This window comes from Brassica rapa, chromosome A07 (genome assembly GCF_000309985.2).
Source record: "Brassica rapa cultivar Chiifu-401-42 chromosome A07, CAAS_Brap_v3.01, whole genome shotgun sequence".
Taxonomy (NCBI): Eukaryota; Viridiplantae; Streptophyta; class Magnoliopsida; order Brassicales; family Brassicaceae; genus Brassica; species Brassica rapa.
In genome coordinates, this window is record NC_024801.2 from 18553365 (window position 1) to 18569840 (window position 16476).

The 16476-nt window shown below is 33.9% G+C and overlaps 3 protein-coding genes across 10 annotated transcripts; 1 reads left to right on the plus strand and 2 right to left on the minus strand.

Annotated features, from left to right (window-relative positions):
• Nucleotides 1–195: 195 nt before the first annotated feature.
• On the plus strand, nucleotides 196–9440 carry LOC103830144 (probable N-acetylglucosaminyl-phosphatidylinositol de-N-acetylase). 4 transcript variants are annotated; one of them, XM_009105872.3, is made up of 11 exons: nucleotides 196–1913; nucleotides 1948–7391; nucleotides 7622–7733; nucleotides 7812–7863; nucleotides 7975–8045; nucleotides 8237–8301; nucleotides 8403–8447; nucleotides 8540–8620; nucleotides 8699–8766; nucleotides 8843–9046; nucleotides 9146–9440. In XM_009105872.3, exons 3-11 carry the CDS (start codon nucleotides 7625–7627, stop codon nucleotides 9213–9215), a joined length of 765 nt encoding a protein of 254 aa, XP_009104120.1. In that variant the 5' UTR covers nucleotides 196–1913; nucleotides 1948–7391; nucleotides 7622–7624; the 3' UTR covers nucleotides 9216–9440. The 4 variants fall into 4 exon arrangements, with proteins under 4 accessions (XP_009104120.1, XP_009104118.1, XP_033131126.1 ...); XM_009105870.3 differs by having other exon boundaries at nucleotides 7625–7733; XM_033275235.1 differs by having other exon boundaries at nucleotides 1948–7386; nucleotides 7625–7733.
• LOC103830143 (phenylalanine--tRNA ligase, chloroplastic/mitochondrial) lies at nucleotides 9379–16439 on the minus strand. Of its 2 annotated transcripts, none has more exons than XM_009105868.3 (10): nucleotides 16179–16439; nucleotides 11623–11816; nucleotides 11168–11374; nucleotides 10962–11079; nucleotides 10699–10775; nucleotides 10364–10543; nucleotides 10216–10260; nucleotides 10020–10124; nucleotides 9785–9898; nucleotides 9379–9612 (listed from the first exon to the last, which is right to left on the minus strand). In XM_009105868.3, the coding sequence occupies exons 1-10, from the start codon at nucleotides 16378–16380 to the stop codon at nucleotides 9562–9564; spliced, it is 1293 nt and encodes a 430-aa protein (XP_009104116.1). In that variant the 5' UTR covers nucleotides 16381–16439; the 3' UTR covers nucleotides 9379–9561. The 2 variants fall into 2 exon arrangements, with proteins under 2 accessions (XP_009104116.1, XP_009104117.1); XM_009105869.3 differs by lacking the exon at nucleotides 16179–16439 and adding an exon at nucleotides 11901–12265.
• LOC103830141 (probable cyclic nucleotide-gated ion channel 12) lies at nucleotides 12320–16418 on the minus strand. Of its 4 annotated transcripts, none has more exons than XM_033275223.1 (12): nucleotides 16179–16418; nucleotides 16036–16107; nucleotides 15775–15924; nucleotides 15252–15347; nucleotides 15076–15143; nucleotides 14575–14980; nucleotides 14277–14486; nucleotides 13896–14194; nucleotides 13695–13806; nucleotides 13406–13624; nucleotides 12926–13332; nucleotides 12320–12821 (listed from the first exon to the last, which is right to left on the minus strand). In XM_033275223.1, the coding sequence occupies exons 4-12, from the start codon at nucleotides 15255–15257 to the stop codon at nucleotides 12542–12544; spliced, it is 2007 nt and encodes a 668-aa protein (XP_033131114.1). In that variant the 5' UTR covers nucleotides 15258–15347; nucleotides 15775–15924; nucleotides 16036–16107; nucleotides 16179–16418; the 3' UTR covers nucleotides 12320–12541. The 4 variants fall into 4 exon arrangements, with proteins under 4 accessions (XP_033131114.1, XP_009104112.1, XP_033131116.1 ...); XM_009105864.3 differs by having other exon boundaries at nucleotides 15775–15965; XM_033275225.1 differs by lacking the exons at nucleotides 15775–15924; nucleotides 16036–16107; nucleotides 16179–16418 and adding an exon at nucleotides 15546–15768.
• Nucleotides 16440–16476: the final 37 nt, after the last annotated feature.

Sequence of the window (16476 nt, forward strand, 5' to 3'; positions counted from 1 at the left end):
GTAAGATCTGGACGAGAACCAAAATGATCAAGTGGTACATGCAAAGTCTTTACATACAGTAATCGAACTTAGAGCCAAGGTTGTCTTGAGGTGAAGTTACGAAGCACCCGCTTTAGTCACCAAAATTTGTATATAAGTCTTAGGACATCAATTTTTTTGAGTGTAACAGTTTATGGATAATAATACTTTTCGTGCTTTAGGTGTCTAAGTACATAGAACCAGGCATGCTTGGAGCTGACACCCATTTGCCTTACGCATGGTTTCAAGTCGGCACTTTATCAGTTTTATGTTACGTATGATTTAAATATTATCGCAATTACATTTTTCACCATCTGTACTTCGGTAGAATCATATCTATCAGTAAATGCTACCATATCACGTATCTAGTAGACACCAGTTTAAGGAGTGACCACATTTTAAAAGGACAAATAAGAATAGTTATAACACAGTGTATGGACATTAATGAGTTGATAGCATAAGAGTGGCACACTTTATCAGATGAGAAAGAATAGTCCAATACAATTAATACAGTTCTCTTTATGTCCTTCACATGTACCACTTAGTTTGTATATAGAGAAGCATGAATATATGTGTAAAATTAGCTCTCTCTTGATACTAAGAATCAAAATAACATGGAAAATCAATCATCAGTATTGATTTATGGCAGTGCAATGATAAATTAAGGGAGAAAGAGTTATAATAAATTACATAGGAGATAGAAAGAATGAATTAAGTGGGAGGGAGACTGAGAGTAGTGGAAGAGTGGGAGATAGAGAGAGATGAGCTGTTGAAAGAGCAAAAGAAAGAGCAAAAGAAAAGAATTGAAGAAGGGAACCATGTTCATGTGTCAGCACATGTGCTTTGCTTTTTTTATTTTGCTATAATATTTTGTGACTTGTGAGGCCTCTCCCTCTCTAATTTGCTTTGTGTCCCCAAACCAATGCCCCATGTAGGCCAATCCTTGTATTATTTGTTCTTAGAAACAGAAGATAATTTATTTGATTGAAGCTACTATGTAGGTTATAATTGTACTGATAATAAATATATAAACGGTAAAAATACATATTTGTATCAAATAAATTGTTAATGATATAACGAAAATTATGTAAGAATGTTCGATATATATCTGAGTTTTAAGTCCAAGCTTCGTTTCAGTTCAATCTCTCCTCTTTTATTGGTTGCATTGTTTTGCAATGGGTTAATTTGATGAATGACCATATTGGGAAAAATATTAGATCTGAAATGGTTAGAAAAGTAGAGAGAGATAGGAAGAGAAAGGAGAAGATAGAAATGGTTAGTTGGTCAAATATAGTTTTTTTGGTCCTAAGATCAAATTTAATAAGATTTTATGGTACAGTATATAACTATGTATTCATTTTTTTTTGGCATCAACTATGTATTCTGTAAATATTTCTTTTTATTACATATAAGTGTTACTTTGTTCTAAATTTTTAGTGGCGCAAACGATCTATTGTCTTACTGTTTCAATATTGTTATGTACGTCAGATTCATTTTTTTATCGTTAGTCTTTACTCAAAACAACCCAAACAGTAGTGGTTGTCTTCTAACAAAGTATTCTAGGAATATTCTCTTTTTTTTTGTCACAGTTCTAGGAATATTCTCTTAAATTTTATACATAAGACCGATCTTCAAATTTCTACAACAAGCCCGGCAGCAACAACAACAACATTGAACGAGAAGTTACAGAAATTGAAATATCATTCTAACCAAAACACTGCACGAGGAATGGCTTATAGGCAAATTTGACCATGAATTTAAAGCTTTTTTTGTTTAGGAAAATATTTCGCTAACCAATTAGTGGAAAAGTTCAGTATCTACGATATTTGCTGATCATATGACTAGTTTAGAAAGAGGTATAAATGTGCTGATCGTATGAAATATAAGTTTAAAAGGTAAAAGAATAATATTTTTTTTGATCAAAAAAAGGTAAAAGAATAATATATAAGTCAAGATTGTGGGTAATTTAACCATATAGAAAATTGTTATATATTGTTATTTTTTGCAAGTATACTCTTATTCAGATTCTACTTATAAAACCCTTCTTTTGTTTCGAAAAGTTTACATATATAAATTTATAAATTTCGGTATAACAAAAGTAAAATATGCTACAGTAAAAGAAATAATGTAGGGGTAGAGTGATGTTTGTAACTTCTGATTAATGTATAAAATTGAAAGTGGCTTGCCTGTGAATACAAACATTTTCATGCAAGTGTGCTTCCATGTGCATCTCCCCCTCGTTCTTATAATCCATCCAATTCTGCTTCACATGTGCATACTGCATATATATATATATATATATATATATATATTATTTTTTTTGATAAAAGGAAAAATGTCAGCTGCTCCCGGCGGACTGCGAACCCGCGACATTCAGTTTCGTGTGTATATACATGCACATATACATGCACATAAATAAAACAAATAAAATGAGTAAAATATGCCAAGACTTAAACTACTAGTTACTCTTGACAGAAACTTATGTTTTAAAACGAAATATTAACATCCTACGTAAAACAAATACGAATCGATGTTTTAGAAATATAATGGGTTGATATGTAATAATATGAAGCTTATTTCCGAGTATTATGAAGAAAATGGAAATAAAATTGCACAATTTTCAAAACTGGATTTAACTTAATAATATCTTGAAACCAGCCAAATGATTGAGCATTGAGAATCGGAATATCTGACAAGACAAAATCAAATGTGACAGAGTCTTAGTTAAAGTATAATTAACATACGCTTAATGCTTCATGACACCAAACTGTTTTTTCTTCGTTATAGAGAAGCTAACATCACTTTTAGTAAAGGATAACTATTATTCTGTTAATTTTTATTGTTATTGAATATTCTTAGGGTAGCTACCAGACCAATTTTAATATATGTTTTTAGTAGGAAAAAATCTAGCGGGGTCTTTCAACTAAAATGATCAGAAGTAAATCAAGAACAAGAAAATAAATTAATTTATGTGATAAAACTATTTCCAGCCCATAACATTGGGAGAAAAACATACTGAATCTTCCGTAACGATTCGTACATGTTTTCACTGACATATACACACATCATAATACTGCAAGTCTGCAACCCTGATCCAAATTATTCTTAACAACTTTCAAATCACAATTTTTTATTCGGTTTCTCAAAAAATCACATTTGTAATATATTGTGGGTATTAATCACTTGTTTTTTTTTGGGTCTAAATGTTAAATATTAATCACTTGTTTATTTTAAGATAAATGTTTATTGATCTACAGTTTATTTGTTCGTACCAATTTATTGTGATATCAACATATATATATATTAAAGTTATACAAATATAATAAAAATCTATAAATTAATAATAATTTTTTAATTAATTATTAATAATAATAATTTTAAAGTTATTCAAACACAATAATTTTTTATATAAATTAATAATTTTAGGATTATAATAGTTTAAATTTCTATAATTATTAATTAAAATATTTTTAAAGAGCATTAGACATATTTTAATCGATAAAATTATCATAAACACACAGTTAACTTTAATAGAGTAATTTATAATCTGTAATAAGTTAAAATAGAAAAATATCAATTTATGTATTTATTAATTTATAAAATTATATTATATAGTTATTCCTCAACTGGCAAATAATTTATGAGGAACCTCACAGCCAATGGAATATATAGAAAAGAGAAGAAAATCATCGAACTTTAGTATAGTTCAACTTGTGACTAATGATCATGCATGTTACCACTGATAAAAGGCAGTTTGTATACGATAGATATATAATAAGGTAGGGAGCATAAGTAACGTGAACGCGGTTTTATCTGTCGAGAACATTTTACACTTTGCGATCCTAATGATCCAATTATATATATTAAACTATATAATAGTTTTAAGTTAAACTAAATTTAGATTTTGATCCGTATTCTCAAAAGCAGTAATATTTTATGCTGTAAGAGTTGAAGAAAATGTAGCAAATTTTTATTAGAGATGTTAAAATAGCAAAATTGCTTCATTTAAACATGTCTCATCTAAAACACTTATCTATGCAAACTCCAATCCCATTTAGATTCATTTAATTTTAAGATTTAATATGGTTATCTATTTAGACCTGCAAGCTAATTTAGATATGTTCAAACAGTTCTATAATATTTAAATAATTTCAAAATCACTTAAAAAAATATATTTGAAATGTTTCTTATAAAAATTATTTTAATTTTTGAAAAATTAATTTTTTTTTGGACAAATTACTTTTATAATTTATTTATAATATGTTAATGGCTCTTAATAAAATTATCTATTAAAAACCTGTTAAGCAAAATGAATCAAAATATGTTATAGCTATTTCAATCTTTATCCTATTAAAACCCCATTAAACTAAATGAGTCAAAATATGTTATTGCTATTTCAATCTTTATCCTCTAAACCTGCTAGTAAGGTTTTATAGAATTTGAGTCATGTTATACACAAATTCACGATAGAATATTAAAATATAATTATATAACAAAATTCAGATGCATATACGATTGAATATTAATAATTTTTAGGCGTATAAAATAAAGAGTTATAGAAAAAGTTATTAGACATTAATATCGGATGAAAATGTTAAGCAAAAATCATGGTAATATTAACAGCATAAATTTGGCCGATGACATTGAGTTTTGCTTTACTCTAATTTTTGCCAGTAACATTAATTTTGGCAGAATTAATACGCGTCTTCCATAATTATTATACGAAATCTATAAAGTAAAATGATTGATGTTTATACTAATCGACAAATAAAAAATCTATCTAAAGTAACATAATCTAAAAGTATAGAAGGATATATTTGGTTGATTGACATGCAGATTTGTTTGTTAGAATCCTGCCATAAATATGCTAAATTTTAGAGTGTTTATTTACTTATAATTAATCTTTAGGCTTAAAATTAATATGGTAGACAAAATTATTATAGTGTATAATTTTTTAAAAAATATTTTATCTAGAATCAAGCTGGGTCCAAAGTTGTGTTTTATTTTAATAGTATAGACTAGCTTAAAAATTTACATAATGTATTTTAATTAAATTAAAAGTTACATAATTTATTTTAATTTTACGTAATTTATATTTGTGTAAATCATCCATTTGAATAATTTTTGTAGGTAAGTTATTTTATATATTTTGAAAATTTTAAACATATTATATAAAATATAGTTATAATTATGTTAGATTTTGACCCGTATCATAATGCAATATTATTATTTTAAAATAATTTTGTTACAGTTTCTAATGTTTGTTACAATTTTTGTTTACATATAGAAATCACATGAGTATCCATTTTGTTCTAACCGGTAATGTTGATCTCTTTTAAAATTTTAGTATATAATAAAATTATATTTAGAGTAGTTAGGTAATTAAAAATTTAGTATGTAATAAAATTATAAGATTTATGTATTGTTTTTTCTTATAAAATTTGATGATGCTATTCGAGATATAAAATATAGTTATAATTATGTTAGATTTTGACCCATATCATAATGTAATATTATTATTTTAAAATAATTTTAAAATAAGCTTGTTACAGTTTCTATGTTTGTTACAATTTTTGTTTACATATAGAAATCACATGGGTATTCATTTTGTTCTAACCGGTAATGTTGATCTCTTTTAAAATTTTAGTATTTAATAAAATTATATTTATAGTAGTTAGGTAATTAAAAAATTAAGATTTATGTATTGTTTTTTCTTATAAAATTTGATGATGCTAATCGAGATATAATTATAGTTATAATTATGTTTGATTTTAACCTGTATCATAATGCAATATTATTATTTTAAAATAATTTTAAAATAAACTTGTTACAGTTTCTATGTTTGTTACAACTTTTGTTTACATATAGAAATCACATAAGTATCCATTTTGTTCTAATCGTTATGATATCTTTTAAAATTTTAGTATGTAATAAAATTATAATATTTATGTAATGTTTTTTATTATAAAAGTTTATGATGCTAATCGAGATATAAGGTGTAATAAAAAATTCTAATGTTTCAGTCACTAATTTTACTTCTAATGAAATATGTTTTGAATAGGTCCAAAAAGTGTAACCATTATAAGCATAATAGTGTATTGATTAGTATCATAATCATTTAATTTTGTATTGTTATTCTATTAATAGATAACCGATGGTATGTTTAATATAAAATTTGTTTAGTTATATTAGCCAACGTTGGTTTAGTTTAAATAGTTAGGTTGCATTTTTTACTGTAACATATATGAAAAAATCTAAAATTTAAATGATAACTTTAAACAATAGATAAAAATATGACCTTAAAATTAATAGATTAGATTCTTGAACTCATTATTTCTATAAATATTCAGTTTATAAATGCATCTACTCGGAGGAAATATGGAAAAATCTAACTCATAAGCTGTTGAGTCCTCAGTTTACCAGTGAGTGAGATGAAATTATTGGCTGTGTCACAAATCGAAATAAAGGAAAAGTGTAACATTTCCTTCTGAGATACGCTTTTCAGGTTTTCTTATTTGCTATATGCTCTAAAAGAAACCAAAGAAGAAATGGGGAAGACTCTCATTCCTTGACCAAGTTGATTGACAAACATGCCAGGAACCGGCTGCACTTAGGGGCATTGTCTTTTTTTCTTTGAATGAATGCTAAATTTATTCATCAAAAAACTTTTTTACATCAAGTGGTTCTTTGTTTAAATAACTTCTACTCCTATTCTTTTACCTTTCCCTTTACAACTTTCCACTTCCCACTTAGGGCATTGTCGTATGTGAAGGCGATGAAAACATTGTGCAGATGGTTTGAAGCTCACTCCCACCAGTTGTGATCTACGGTTTAGGGCTCTTGCGGAGGCACTATAAATTTTTTCATAAATGCCCTAATTTGTTGTTTTTTTCAATAAGGCTCAGTTAAGATATTCCTTATAGATGTACATAAACTCTTATTTCCAAGATGATCAATAAATTTAACATTTCATCAAAAAAAAAAGAAAACATGGTTCTCGTACTGATGAGCTTTCATATGTAATTATGATTTTTCAACAAAAACCACAAAATACAAATAACACGATGTAAAAACATTTTTTGGTTTGATAATTCATTAAAGAAAAAAATATTAGAAGAAAAAAACCAATATTCCAGTGGTTTTTAAAACTAAAAACAATAAAATTTGCTGAAATTCACATCTTAAGGCCGTAAATAGGCCCATATTTGGGCCGTAACGGGCCCAAGAATCCCAATATCGAACGATTTCGTAATAATTTCGTCGGGTTACAATTTTATTCTTCATCCTTCTCGCCGTCGACCAGCCTCGGACGCCGCCGCATTCGCCGTCGAACAACCGCCGACGCCGCCTCGTCTCAGTCCAACCTTCGTGAGGTTTTCTTCGTTCGTTTTACTGTTCCAGTCTTTGATTCTCACTCGATAGGTCCGTTTGAATATGAGAATGTTCCTGATCTACTCATCTGAGATGAGCCAAATCAACTTATACAAAAGCTCTAACTTCTACAAATCCACATTTATTTATTAGCATTACTATATTGCCTCTTTGTTGGTTCTACAGATCACTAGAATCATTTGTATTGATTGATTATCATTCATGTTGTTAGCAGATGGCATGGCTTGTGGCTACTCTTTCACTGATTGTTATCTGGGTAGCTTCTATATTCAAAGTTTTCTTTGGAGCAACGTCTAGCTCCAAAGCTGCAGTTCTTGATGATGGCAAGTAGATTACTTTATTCCTTTTAATGCTTACTTTTATGCAGAAACTTGATGATATCTCATTGTCTTGGACTTCAGGTAACAAGAAGAATGTGTTGTTTGTCATCGCACATCCTGATGATGAGTCAATGTAAGTTTTGAGAATGTATTTGGCTGTTGTTGGAATCAATGAAATGTTTTAAAGATTGTTTTTTTTTTTTGTGTGTTGGACTGAGAGGTTACGTTTTTACGTTGTCGACAGGTTCTTTTCTCCAACAATAAACTACTTAGCTTCCAATGGCTACAACCTTCACATGTTATGCTTCTCCACTGGTACTTTCTACATTGGTGCATTACTTTCGTTTTCAGAGTTGTAGATTTTGTAAAAAGAGTATCCAAATTGCAAGATAACAACATAGTTGCAAAGTTATCCATAGAATTCCATTGATGGGAAGTGAGGGATGCTACTGAAAGTGCGGTTTGGATTTCATTTTGGTCATGAAGAATGAGTTTGTTTGTTTCAGGAAACGCTGATGGCACGGGGAGCATTAGGAAAGATGAGCTGCATCAGGCTTGTGCTGTGCTCAGGGTATTATCGAAATTGTCAAAGAAGGGGTCTATGATAATTTTACTTGTTATTGAAGTAAAGAAGGTGTTTGCTAATATATATTTATATCGAATGTGATGCAGGTTCCTCTTCAACAGTTAAAAGTTCTGGACCATCCAGATTTACAGGTTAGTGCTATTATATCTCATCAGCACATGTGTATCTTTTCACTCACCATTTTCGTTTGACACGGCACTGAGTTTGTAATATTCTCTCTCAGGATGGTTTTGGGCAAGTATGGAGCCATGATTTGTTAGCAAAGGTCATCGGTGAAGAAGTCAGTAATCACGATATTCACACGGTATGACTTGGGTCCTGAATCGTAGGTTAAAGACACTTGAGTATTTTTTCACCTGATTCTCCATTTACTTACTTTCAGATCGTAACATTTGATAACTATGGTGTTTCTGGTCATTGCAATCACCGTGATGTGCACCATGGAGTATTGTACGTTAAGATCTTGTTGTAATCCATGATTCTTGAAACCGCAAAATCCTTCCTCATGACTGTGTTGTACATGCAGAAAGTTCTTGCAGACTAATTCCGAAAGAAATATCAAAGCTTGGGAACTCGCAAGTCTTAATATCTTTCGCAAGTACTCTGGACCTATCGACATTTGGCTGTCGATTTTCTCCTCCAAAAGAAATCCGAGCAAGGCCATCATCATAAACGAGCAGCCTTGGAAAAGCTATAAAGCAATGGCACAACATTTAAGCCAATGGGTTTGGTATGTCTCCTTCCCCAAATATGATCAGTGTTCTTATCTCGTACCATAATGATTGTGAAAGATGATAAGAACTGTAACACGAATGTTATGATTGTGCAGGTTCCGGAAGCTTTTTGTTTCTTTTTCAAGCTATACATACGCAAATACACTTGATAGGATCAACCCTTAACCGGTTAACACTTGATGACTCCCGTATTCATACAGCTCTTGTCGAGGCAAAGGCGAAACGAGTTTTGAACAAAAGATGTAGCTTGTAATGTTGCTTTGCCTTCTTTTTTTTTGCATCAATATTATAAAGGGAGAAAATTACATTTCTGAAAATTACTCTCGTATGTAAACACAACCACAACCTTATTTTTCTTTCCTTTAGAATTTTAAACAATGTACATATATATTTTATTTGAGGGTAATATAGTTTTCGCAGAAGAAAACAAATTCAAATAGGAGTTACAATGCAAAAAGAACCTGAAATGTAGTTCATCATCATCTCCAACAACTCTAGTATTCAACAAAAATCATCTTAGCTCAACATTCAGCTTCCTCTGCACCTCATCACGCACCTTACTCTGCATTTGGAAAAACACGCCACTTTTAAACACTAACAAGCAATTAACCAAATGCAACCTTCCTATCTTCTTATGGTTATATGGAGAGTGTCATTCAGCTACAAAAGGTTTTGAATTATTAACAAGTAAATGTCGTTTCTGGATCAATGACAAAAGAAGTAACAGTGATTACCTGCAGATCATTGACCTTCTCGTCTGTAAGAGAGCGCTCCATGGAACGGAACACAATTCTGTAACAGTGACTCGTCATCCCTTTCTTATTGGTGAAACTGTCTATCAACTTCACCTGTGAATCAAATTGTAAACAATCACTCCGAAGAACATGATTATGATACAAGTAAAGCTGAGATATAGAGAGTTAGCATTCTTTCTCAACCAAATACCAGTCAAAAAGATAAGTTATGTACCTCTTCAACGAGATCCCCAGCGATTCCTCTCACAACTTCACAAAAGTTATTCTCTGTGAATGATTCACTGATCCAGAAACTGATGTCCTTATAACAAGGAGGATACTGCAAAACAATGTTTTGTTTAGCACCGTCAAAACTAACAGGACTAATGAATCTTTGACTGATAGACATGAAGAGTGAAAAATTGTATAACCTTTGAGAATGGCTTGAATTTGACCCCAAGCTCTCCTTTTCCAAACTGCACATAACATCAAGATACATTGACATGAGAAAAGAACTCAAAACGTTTGAGAGAATAAACTTCATCATCCAATTTTGTAAGTTGTCAATCAAGTAATCACCTGGGAAGTAAACCGTTCATCGTCTGACCAAAAAAGTCTTATATCAGGGATGTCAAACAAAACCATAGCAAGCCGTTCCAATCCTAGTCCGAAGGCCCAAGCAACATTGTTTTCTAATCCACTCTGCTTCAAAATTCTTTGCTCCGTCACCCCACAGCCCAAAACCTCTAACCAGTCTTCCTGAATCAATAACCATATAAAGCTTGTTAGCTTGCTACGATTGGTAGCCAAAACACAACTCCAGTATATGTATGCGACTACACAAAAACAAAAGTATGTTTCTCTAAGCAAAGCAAGTGTGCGTATGCAAAATATATGAGATGGGAAAAGACTACCTTAAAATAAATCTCAAGCTCGAAAGACGGCTCAGTAAATGGAAAATACGTATCAACCCATCTCATCTCCACAGCACCTGGCAGCCAAAGAAAGCTTAAATCAAAGAGTAACAGATTCACAAGTTTGTTCTATGTTAAATCGCTTCATCTAAATATCTGCATCTTCACTCTAAAGTTAATGCTATAATCATCCTATATAAAAATCACAAAGAATTACTGCCAGCTATCTGAAGATTACTTCTGTTGAATAGATCTTAGCTTACCAAACAAGTGACGTGCCAACCCCTCTAAACATTTCTTCAAATCTTCAGCAGCATACAACGTGGAATCCTTGCCAGACTCGTTCCAGTCCTCAGGAGAAAAGACACAAAAGCCTTCCATCTGTATTAGATTCAAGAGAAAACATAAACGACTAGTATAAGAAACACATGATGTCGACCAAAACAGCCAAAGTGAAAGAAAAGAACACCTGATGGAAAACAGGATAATGAGTAGAATCAATAGAATCTCTACGGTAAACATCTCCAGTAACAAGGAAACGTCTATGACCTTTCCTCAACAGCTCGGCTTGGTGAGCACTTGTATGGCATCTCAAAACAGTTTGGGAATCCACATAGTAGGTGTCGTTAAGGCTTCTGCTTACATGATCAGCAGGGACTAGCACATCATCAAAGTTCTGTGTCACCAAAGGAGACACTGTTATTACAATTGTAACTATCTAACTCTTTTATTGATAGGACTAGAGCAAATACAAACGAAAACTCAAGCTAAGATCTCATCATGTCTCACACAATATTCAGCATGTTCCTCTAACAACTCTCAGTCTCTAACCGAAAACACTTTACGTGAAACAGAGACTCTCCTATCTTCATGATGTTTCCAGTTAAAAAATGCAAGCTTTGAGTAAGGGGAAGGCACACTCACTTGCTTGGTGGTAACAATAGGTGAAAGATCTTCGAAAGTCTCAAACTTTTTAGCGTAATTGGACTCGAAGTAGTCGTAGATAGCATTCTTTATGATCCCAATAGGATGCTTGTCTCTTCTGTGTAGCTGCATTCCAAGTTTAGAGAAGATAGAGTCTGGTACATTGTTTGTAGGATCATCATCTCTCACCACATCTGCAAACAAAAAAAAAAGTTGACCATTTCAAGCTAACGAGCTTCCCCTAAGTCAAACTCAATCTGTAAATCAGAAGCACGAACCGTTTCTAGCGATTGTGACGCCGCCGATATCAACGGCCGAGACGATTGGGAAGCGGCGCTTCTTGGTTTTGGGGAGAGGTGGCGAGTATAGAGCGGCGGAGGAGAAAGAAAAGCGTTTGAGTCCGTTGCTGGAGAGAAGAGCGACGGAAGCTCGGGTGAAGAGAGTGGACTGAACTGAGAATATGGTCATGGCGTATTTGAGCTCGGAGATGAGTAAACCCGAGATTTATCGTGAAACACCGTTGATGAAGAGGGGGGGGGGAGACAAAGTCTCCGACGACGAGAATCGCGGTGGCGAGTGGCGGCTGCGGAAGAGAAGAAGAAAATCGTCGATTGGTGGGGGGGGGAGAGAGGACGTGTAAATGGATTGAATTCCGTAAATTACTGTTATACCCCCTTCTCTAGATTACATTTAGTGATAATTTAAAAAATACCTTTATTTATGAATCGATAGTTTACATTTCGTAGTTTGCTGACAAGTTTTGTTTCTTACTAAATTACACACATAGTAGGCTGTAAGCAATAACAATTATTACGGAAGGGTAAAGCACGTTTGGGTTGACCAGTTTTAAGTTTATAGGAGCAATAAAGAGCGTTGATACGTCTTCGTGATGAAGTAGGCCATTTTATTCAATGATACGTTATGCTTCCTTCTTTGAGAACTCGGGATCGGCTGGTTTGTCAGGTAACATCTCTGGAAAGCTGGAACATTCCGCTGAATCGACATGTCGATTTCGCAAAGCTTTAGAGACAAACCTCGACGCATAGAGTGTTGCTCCCAGATTGCGTTGTGTGTCTTGTAGAATTTGTTGTTCGTCCTTTATGGCAGGTAATATCTTAGAAGCCTTCCTTCGGCAATGTGCTTTCCATGCTGCCTGTATGTAGAATGCTGCCCATGATCGCCAAGACTTTGAATGGCATCTGCAAATTGTATGGCGGTAACATTACCAAGAAGGGAAACTGTGAGACCTCTGGTTCACTTATTTTGGTATTTCTTTTAAAAAAGTTAGGGTTTGAAGCCTTGCCTGAAACTGTGTTTGATGTGTTGGAGTTTGACGCTGTGATAGCGTCTCAAATGGTAGGCTAGAAACTTGAGATCATCAGCCGAGAGAGTTAAGCCCTCAACATAGGTAAGCGTCGTTACGGTTCCGTTTGAGATGGGAAGGCTAGGAGAAGTATGGGGATCAAGAGCCCAAAAGAGAAGATCTTCCCATACATCACCTTTCATGAGTCGAATTTGGATATCGCTGTAGCTAGATGTTTCAAAAGATTCTGTCATGCTTTCCAATTCGCCGTACGTTACAATAAGCATTTCCTTAACCGGGTCACCTTCTCCCAGTATGTAGCTTTTTTGGGAGTAGAACACAGGCTTCACCCGATCGTAAATTTCATTTAGTAGCCAATCATCATCAATGAAGGAGATCCAAGGAACCTGAAAACTCGAAAAGCTACATGTTAAAAAAACTATGTGAAACACCAAGTGATTTCGCAATATATATGCTTACATTCTCCAATGAATACAAGTATAAATTGCGTTTGGCTTCGACCCTTAGGTCTTTTGGAAGACTACGAAGATGAGCTTCCCTTTCTATGCTACTGTTTTTTTCCCATTCAATGCATTTCTCTAGATCGTCTGGTAGGTCCTCAGAAGGCATCCATTGTTCTGTGTCTCTTTTCTTCGCCTCCCATTCATCTACTCTTATACTAGTTGATTGCAAGTACTTCTGTGATCACCACCAAAAGAATCAGATGTACAAGATCAAAATCTATAATGATGAGGTGTGAGTTTATTACCTGAACATTTCCAATGAGCCCAGCAAACAAGAGTACACCAGAGACACAAATGATGATAGCAAAAAAGACCTCCCCTGCAGAGTTGCTTGTCTTTAGGTTTTGGCCCAAGGCACTGTAATTGTTCAAGAAAATCTTGTTGTAACCGTGAAACTTAAAATAAATAATGATTGAAGAAGCTATGATAGTTTATATGTAACAAACCTAATATTTCGGAGTCCCCACCAAAAGCAGTACAAGAGCTTCCTTGGAAAATCCCTTGTCTCTACCACCCCAGATTTCAATGCATCAGTGTAGATGCCAAAGTTCAAAACTGTGGAATTTGTGATTTGCTCAGGGTCAATCAATGGGCATGAAGTGTTTAGGAAACGACTGTTGTCTCCACCAGCACCTCGTGCACATAAGAGATTTGTTAGGTCACATTCGTCTATCTTTGCACACGCTTCACGCCAACATGTCTCTTTCTTTTCAACTGCACTCAAGTACCAGATAGCCCCAATCACCTGGCCATCCATCGATCATATATGGTTATAACAAAAAGCAAATGCAGTGTGAATAAGGGAGAAATAAGCTCTTGCTGCTTACATGGCTCGGCAGCAAGTAAAAGAAAAGGTTTAAAGCAGCTCCAACCCACTTCGTTACAGCAACCCTACCATATAGTTTTGTCCCATTTTTGTAAATCGGATAGATACGGATGCTTCTAGGTATAGATTGACAAAACATAGCCCATTTTAGTATCTCCTTGGACACCAGTGACGTCTTTTGCTTTCTTGAGAGGAGAGTAAGAACCATCACCTGCGAGATCTTTAATCAGTCAGTCTGATGTCGTTGAAGACTAGAGCTAGTGATGTCATAAGGAAGATAACACATAACACAAACACACCTGGGGAATGGGGAGAACAGAGACAATGTCAACACTGAAGTAGAAAAAGAAAAGTCTCTTCCTTATAGGCTTAGAATTGCCTCTTAATGACGCTTGAGAACGAGGAGCAACGAGCTCAGTTATAAAATGAAAAATGAAGTGAATCACATAGAATACGTCAATAAGAGTACGAAGGACACAAACAGCTACACCAAGCTTCTTGTCCAAAGTGAAGCAGAACTTATGAGAATCAATCACAGGGATAAAGAAAAACAAAGGATCAACGGCTAAAGCAAGCACGCAAACGAAAAGGACAGTCTTCCACCAGTTTATAATACGTGTCATCTTCCAGAACATTTTCTCCAACCATCCTCTAACACTCTTGATAGATAGAGTTGAAAGTCTCACCACATTGCCAGTATTAAACCTGCATCAACAAGAGCTCACTACAAAAACAACAACTCCTAGCACAAATAATATATAAAATAACTAACTACTTCAACTAAAATTCGAAGAAAGTACCTCGCGTAACTACTACTCCGGTGATTCATGTAGGATTGTAGTTTCTTCCTAATCTGTATTTTCTTCCCCTGAGAATCCACTTAGTCGTCTCTCTTATCCATGCTCACTCATTTCCAAGTTAAACAATACAATACTGATTACCAAAAAATAAAAACAATACAATACTCACCACTCACCTTCATGCTATGCAATGTTGGCTGACTTTTTCACAAACGGTAAGATACCCTGGAGTCTCTTGTTGGGTACAATTTTGGTTTGTACTCCTTTGACATCTATCTAGTCAACGGTATGTAGATTAGAACTATTTCGGTTGAACACAAGGAAACCATTCTCTTAAAACAAAAAAAAAACATTTTTTGTCATCTATTGGATATTTGGATTATATTAATAACTTGAAATTTTACACATAAACCAACAAAAAATATATTTTTTTCTGGAGCCAAACAAGATTATGCATAATTGAAGATTACTTCTGTTGAATAAATCTTAGTTCACCAAACAAGTGACGTGCCAACCCCTCTCGACATTTTTTCCTTACCAGACCCGTTCCAGTCCTCAGGAGAAAAGACACAAAAGCCTTCCATTAGTAGTATTATATTTTAAGAAAAAAATATAAACATATAATACAAGAAACAGAGGATGTCGACCAAAACAGCCAAAGTCAAATAAAAACACACAGGGATGTAGAGAATAGAACACCTGATAGAAAACCGGATAATGAGTAGAATCAATAGAATCTCTACGGTAAACGTCTATGACCTTTCCTCAACAGCTCGGCTTGGTGAGCACTTGTATGACATCTCAAAACAGTTCAGGAATCTACATAGTACGTGTGTGTCGTTAAGGCTCCTGTTTACATGATCACCAGGGACTTGCACATGATCAAAGTTCTGACACCAAACGAGAGATACACGCATGATGATGGTTCCAGTTAAAGATGCAAGGGGGAAGTACACTTACTTGCTTGGTGGTAACAATTAGCGTAATTGGACTCGAAGATGGAGTCTGGTACATTGTTTGTAGGATCATCATCTGCAAAAAAAGTTGAACATTTCAAGATAACGAGCTTCCACTAAGTCAAACTGTAAATCAGAAGCACGAACCGTTTCTAGCGACTGTGACGCCGCCGATATCAACGGCCGAGACGATAGGGAAGCGGCGCTTCTTCGTTTTGGGGAGAGGTGGAGAGTATAGAGCGGCGGAGGAGAACGAGGAAGCGAAAGAAAAGCGTTTGAGTCCGTTGCTGGAGAGAAGAGCGACGGAAGCTCGGGTGAAGAGAGTGGACTGGACTGAGAATATGGTCATGGCGTATTCGAGCTCGGAGATGAGTAAATCCGAGATTTATCGAGAAACACTGTTGATGAAGAGGGAGGGGGAGACAAAGCCACCGCGAGTAAATTA

What these genes read in the sequence shown, in the direction of transcription:
- LOC103830144 (XM_009105872.3), top strand. Translation starts at nt 7,625, where the DNA reads ATGGCATGGCTTGTGGCTACTCTTTCACTGATTGTTATCTGGGTAGCT. An exon ending in CATCCTGATGATGAGTCAAT is followed by an intron (nt 7,864 to 7,974) that starts GTAAGTTTTGAG and finishes CGTTGTCGACAG; the next exon opens with GTTCTTTTCTCCAACAATAA. An exon ending in GATGTGCACCATGGAGTATT is followed by an intron (nt 8,767 to 8,842) that starts GTACGTTAAGAT and finishes TTGTACATGCAG; the next exon opens with AAAGTTCTTGCAGACTAATT.
- LOC103830141 (XM_033275223.1), bottom strand. An exon ending in CGGAGTAGTAGTTACGCGAG is followed by an intron (nt 14,981 to 15,075) that starts GTACTTTCTTCG and finishes TTGTTGATGCAG; the next exon opens with GTTTAATACTGGCAATGTGG. An exon ending in TTTACTTGCTGCCGAGCCAT is followed by an intron (nt 14,195 to 14,276) that starts GTAAGCAGCAAG and finishes ATGGATGGCCAG; the next exon opens with GTGATTGGGGCTATCTGGTA.
- LOC103830143 (XM_009105868.3), bottom strand. Translation starts at nt 16,380, where the DNA reads ATGACCATATTCTCAGTCCAGTCCACTCTCTTCACCCGAGCTTCCGTC. An exon ending in ATTATCCTGTTTTCCATCAG is followed by an intron (nt 11,080 to 11,167) that starts GTGTTCTTTTCT and finishes AATCTAATACAG; the next exon opens with ATGGAAGGCTTTTGTGTCTT. An exon ending in ATGAACGGTTTACTTCCCAG is followed by an intron (nt 10,261 to 10,363) that starts GTGATTACTTGA and finishes TGTTATGTGCAG; the next exon opens with TTTGGAAAAGGAGAGCTTGG.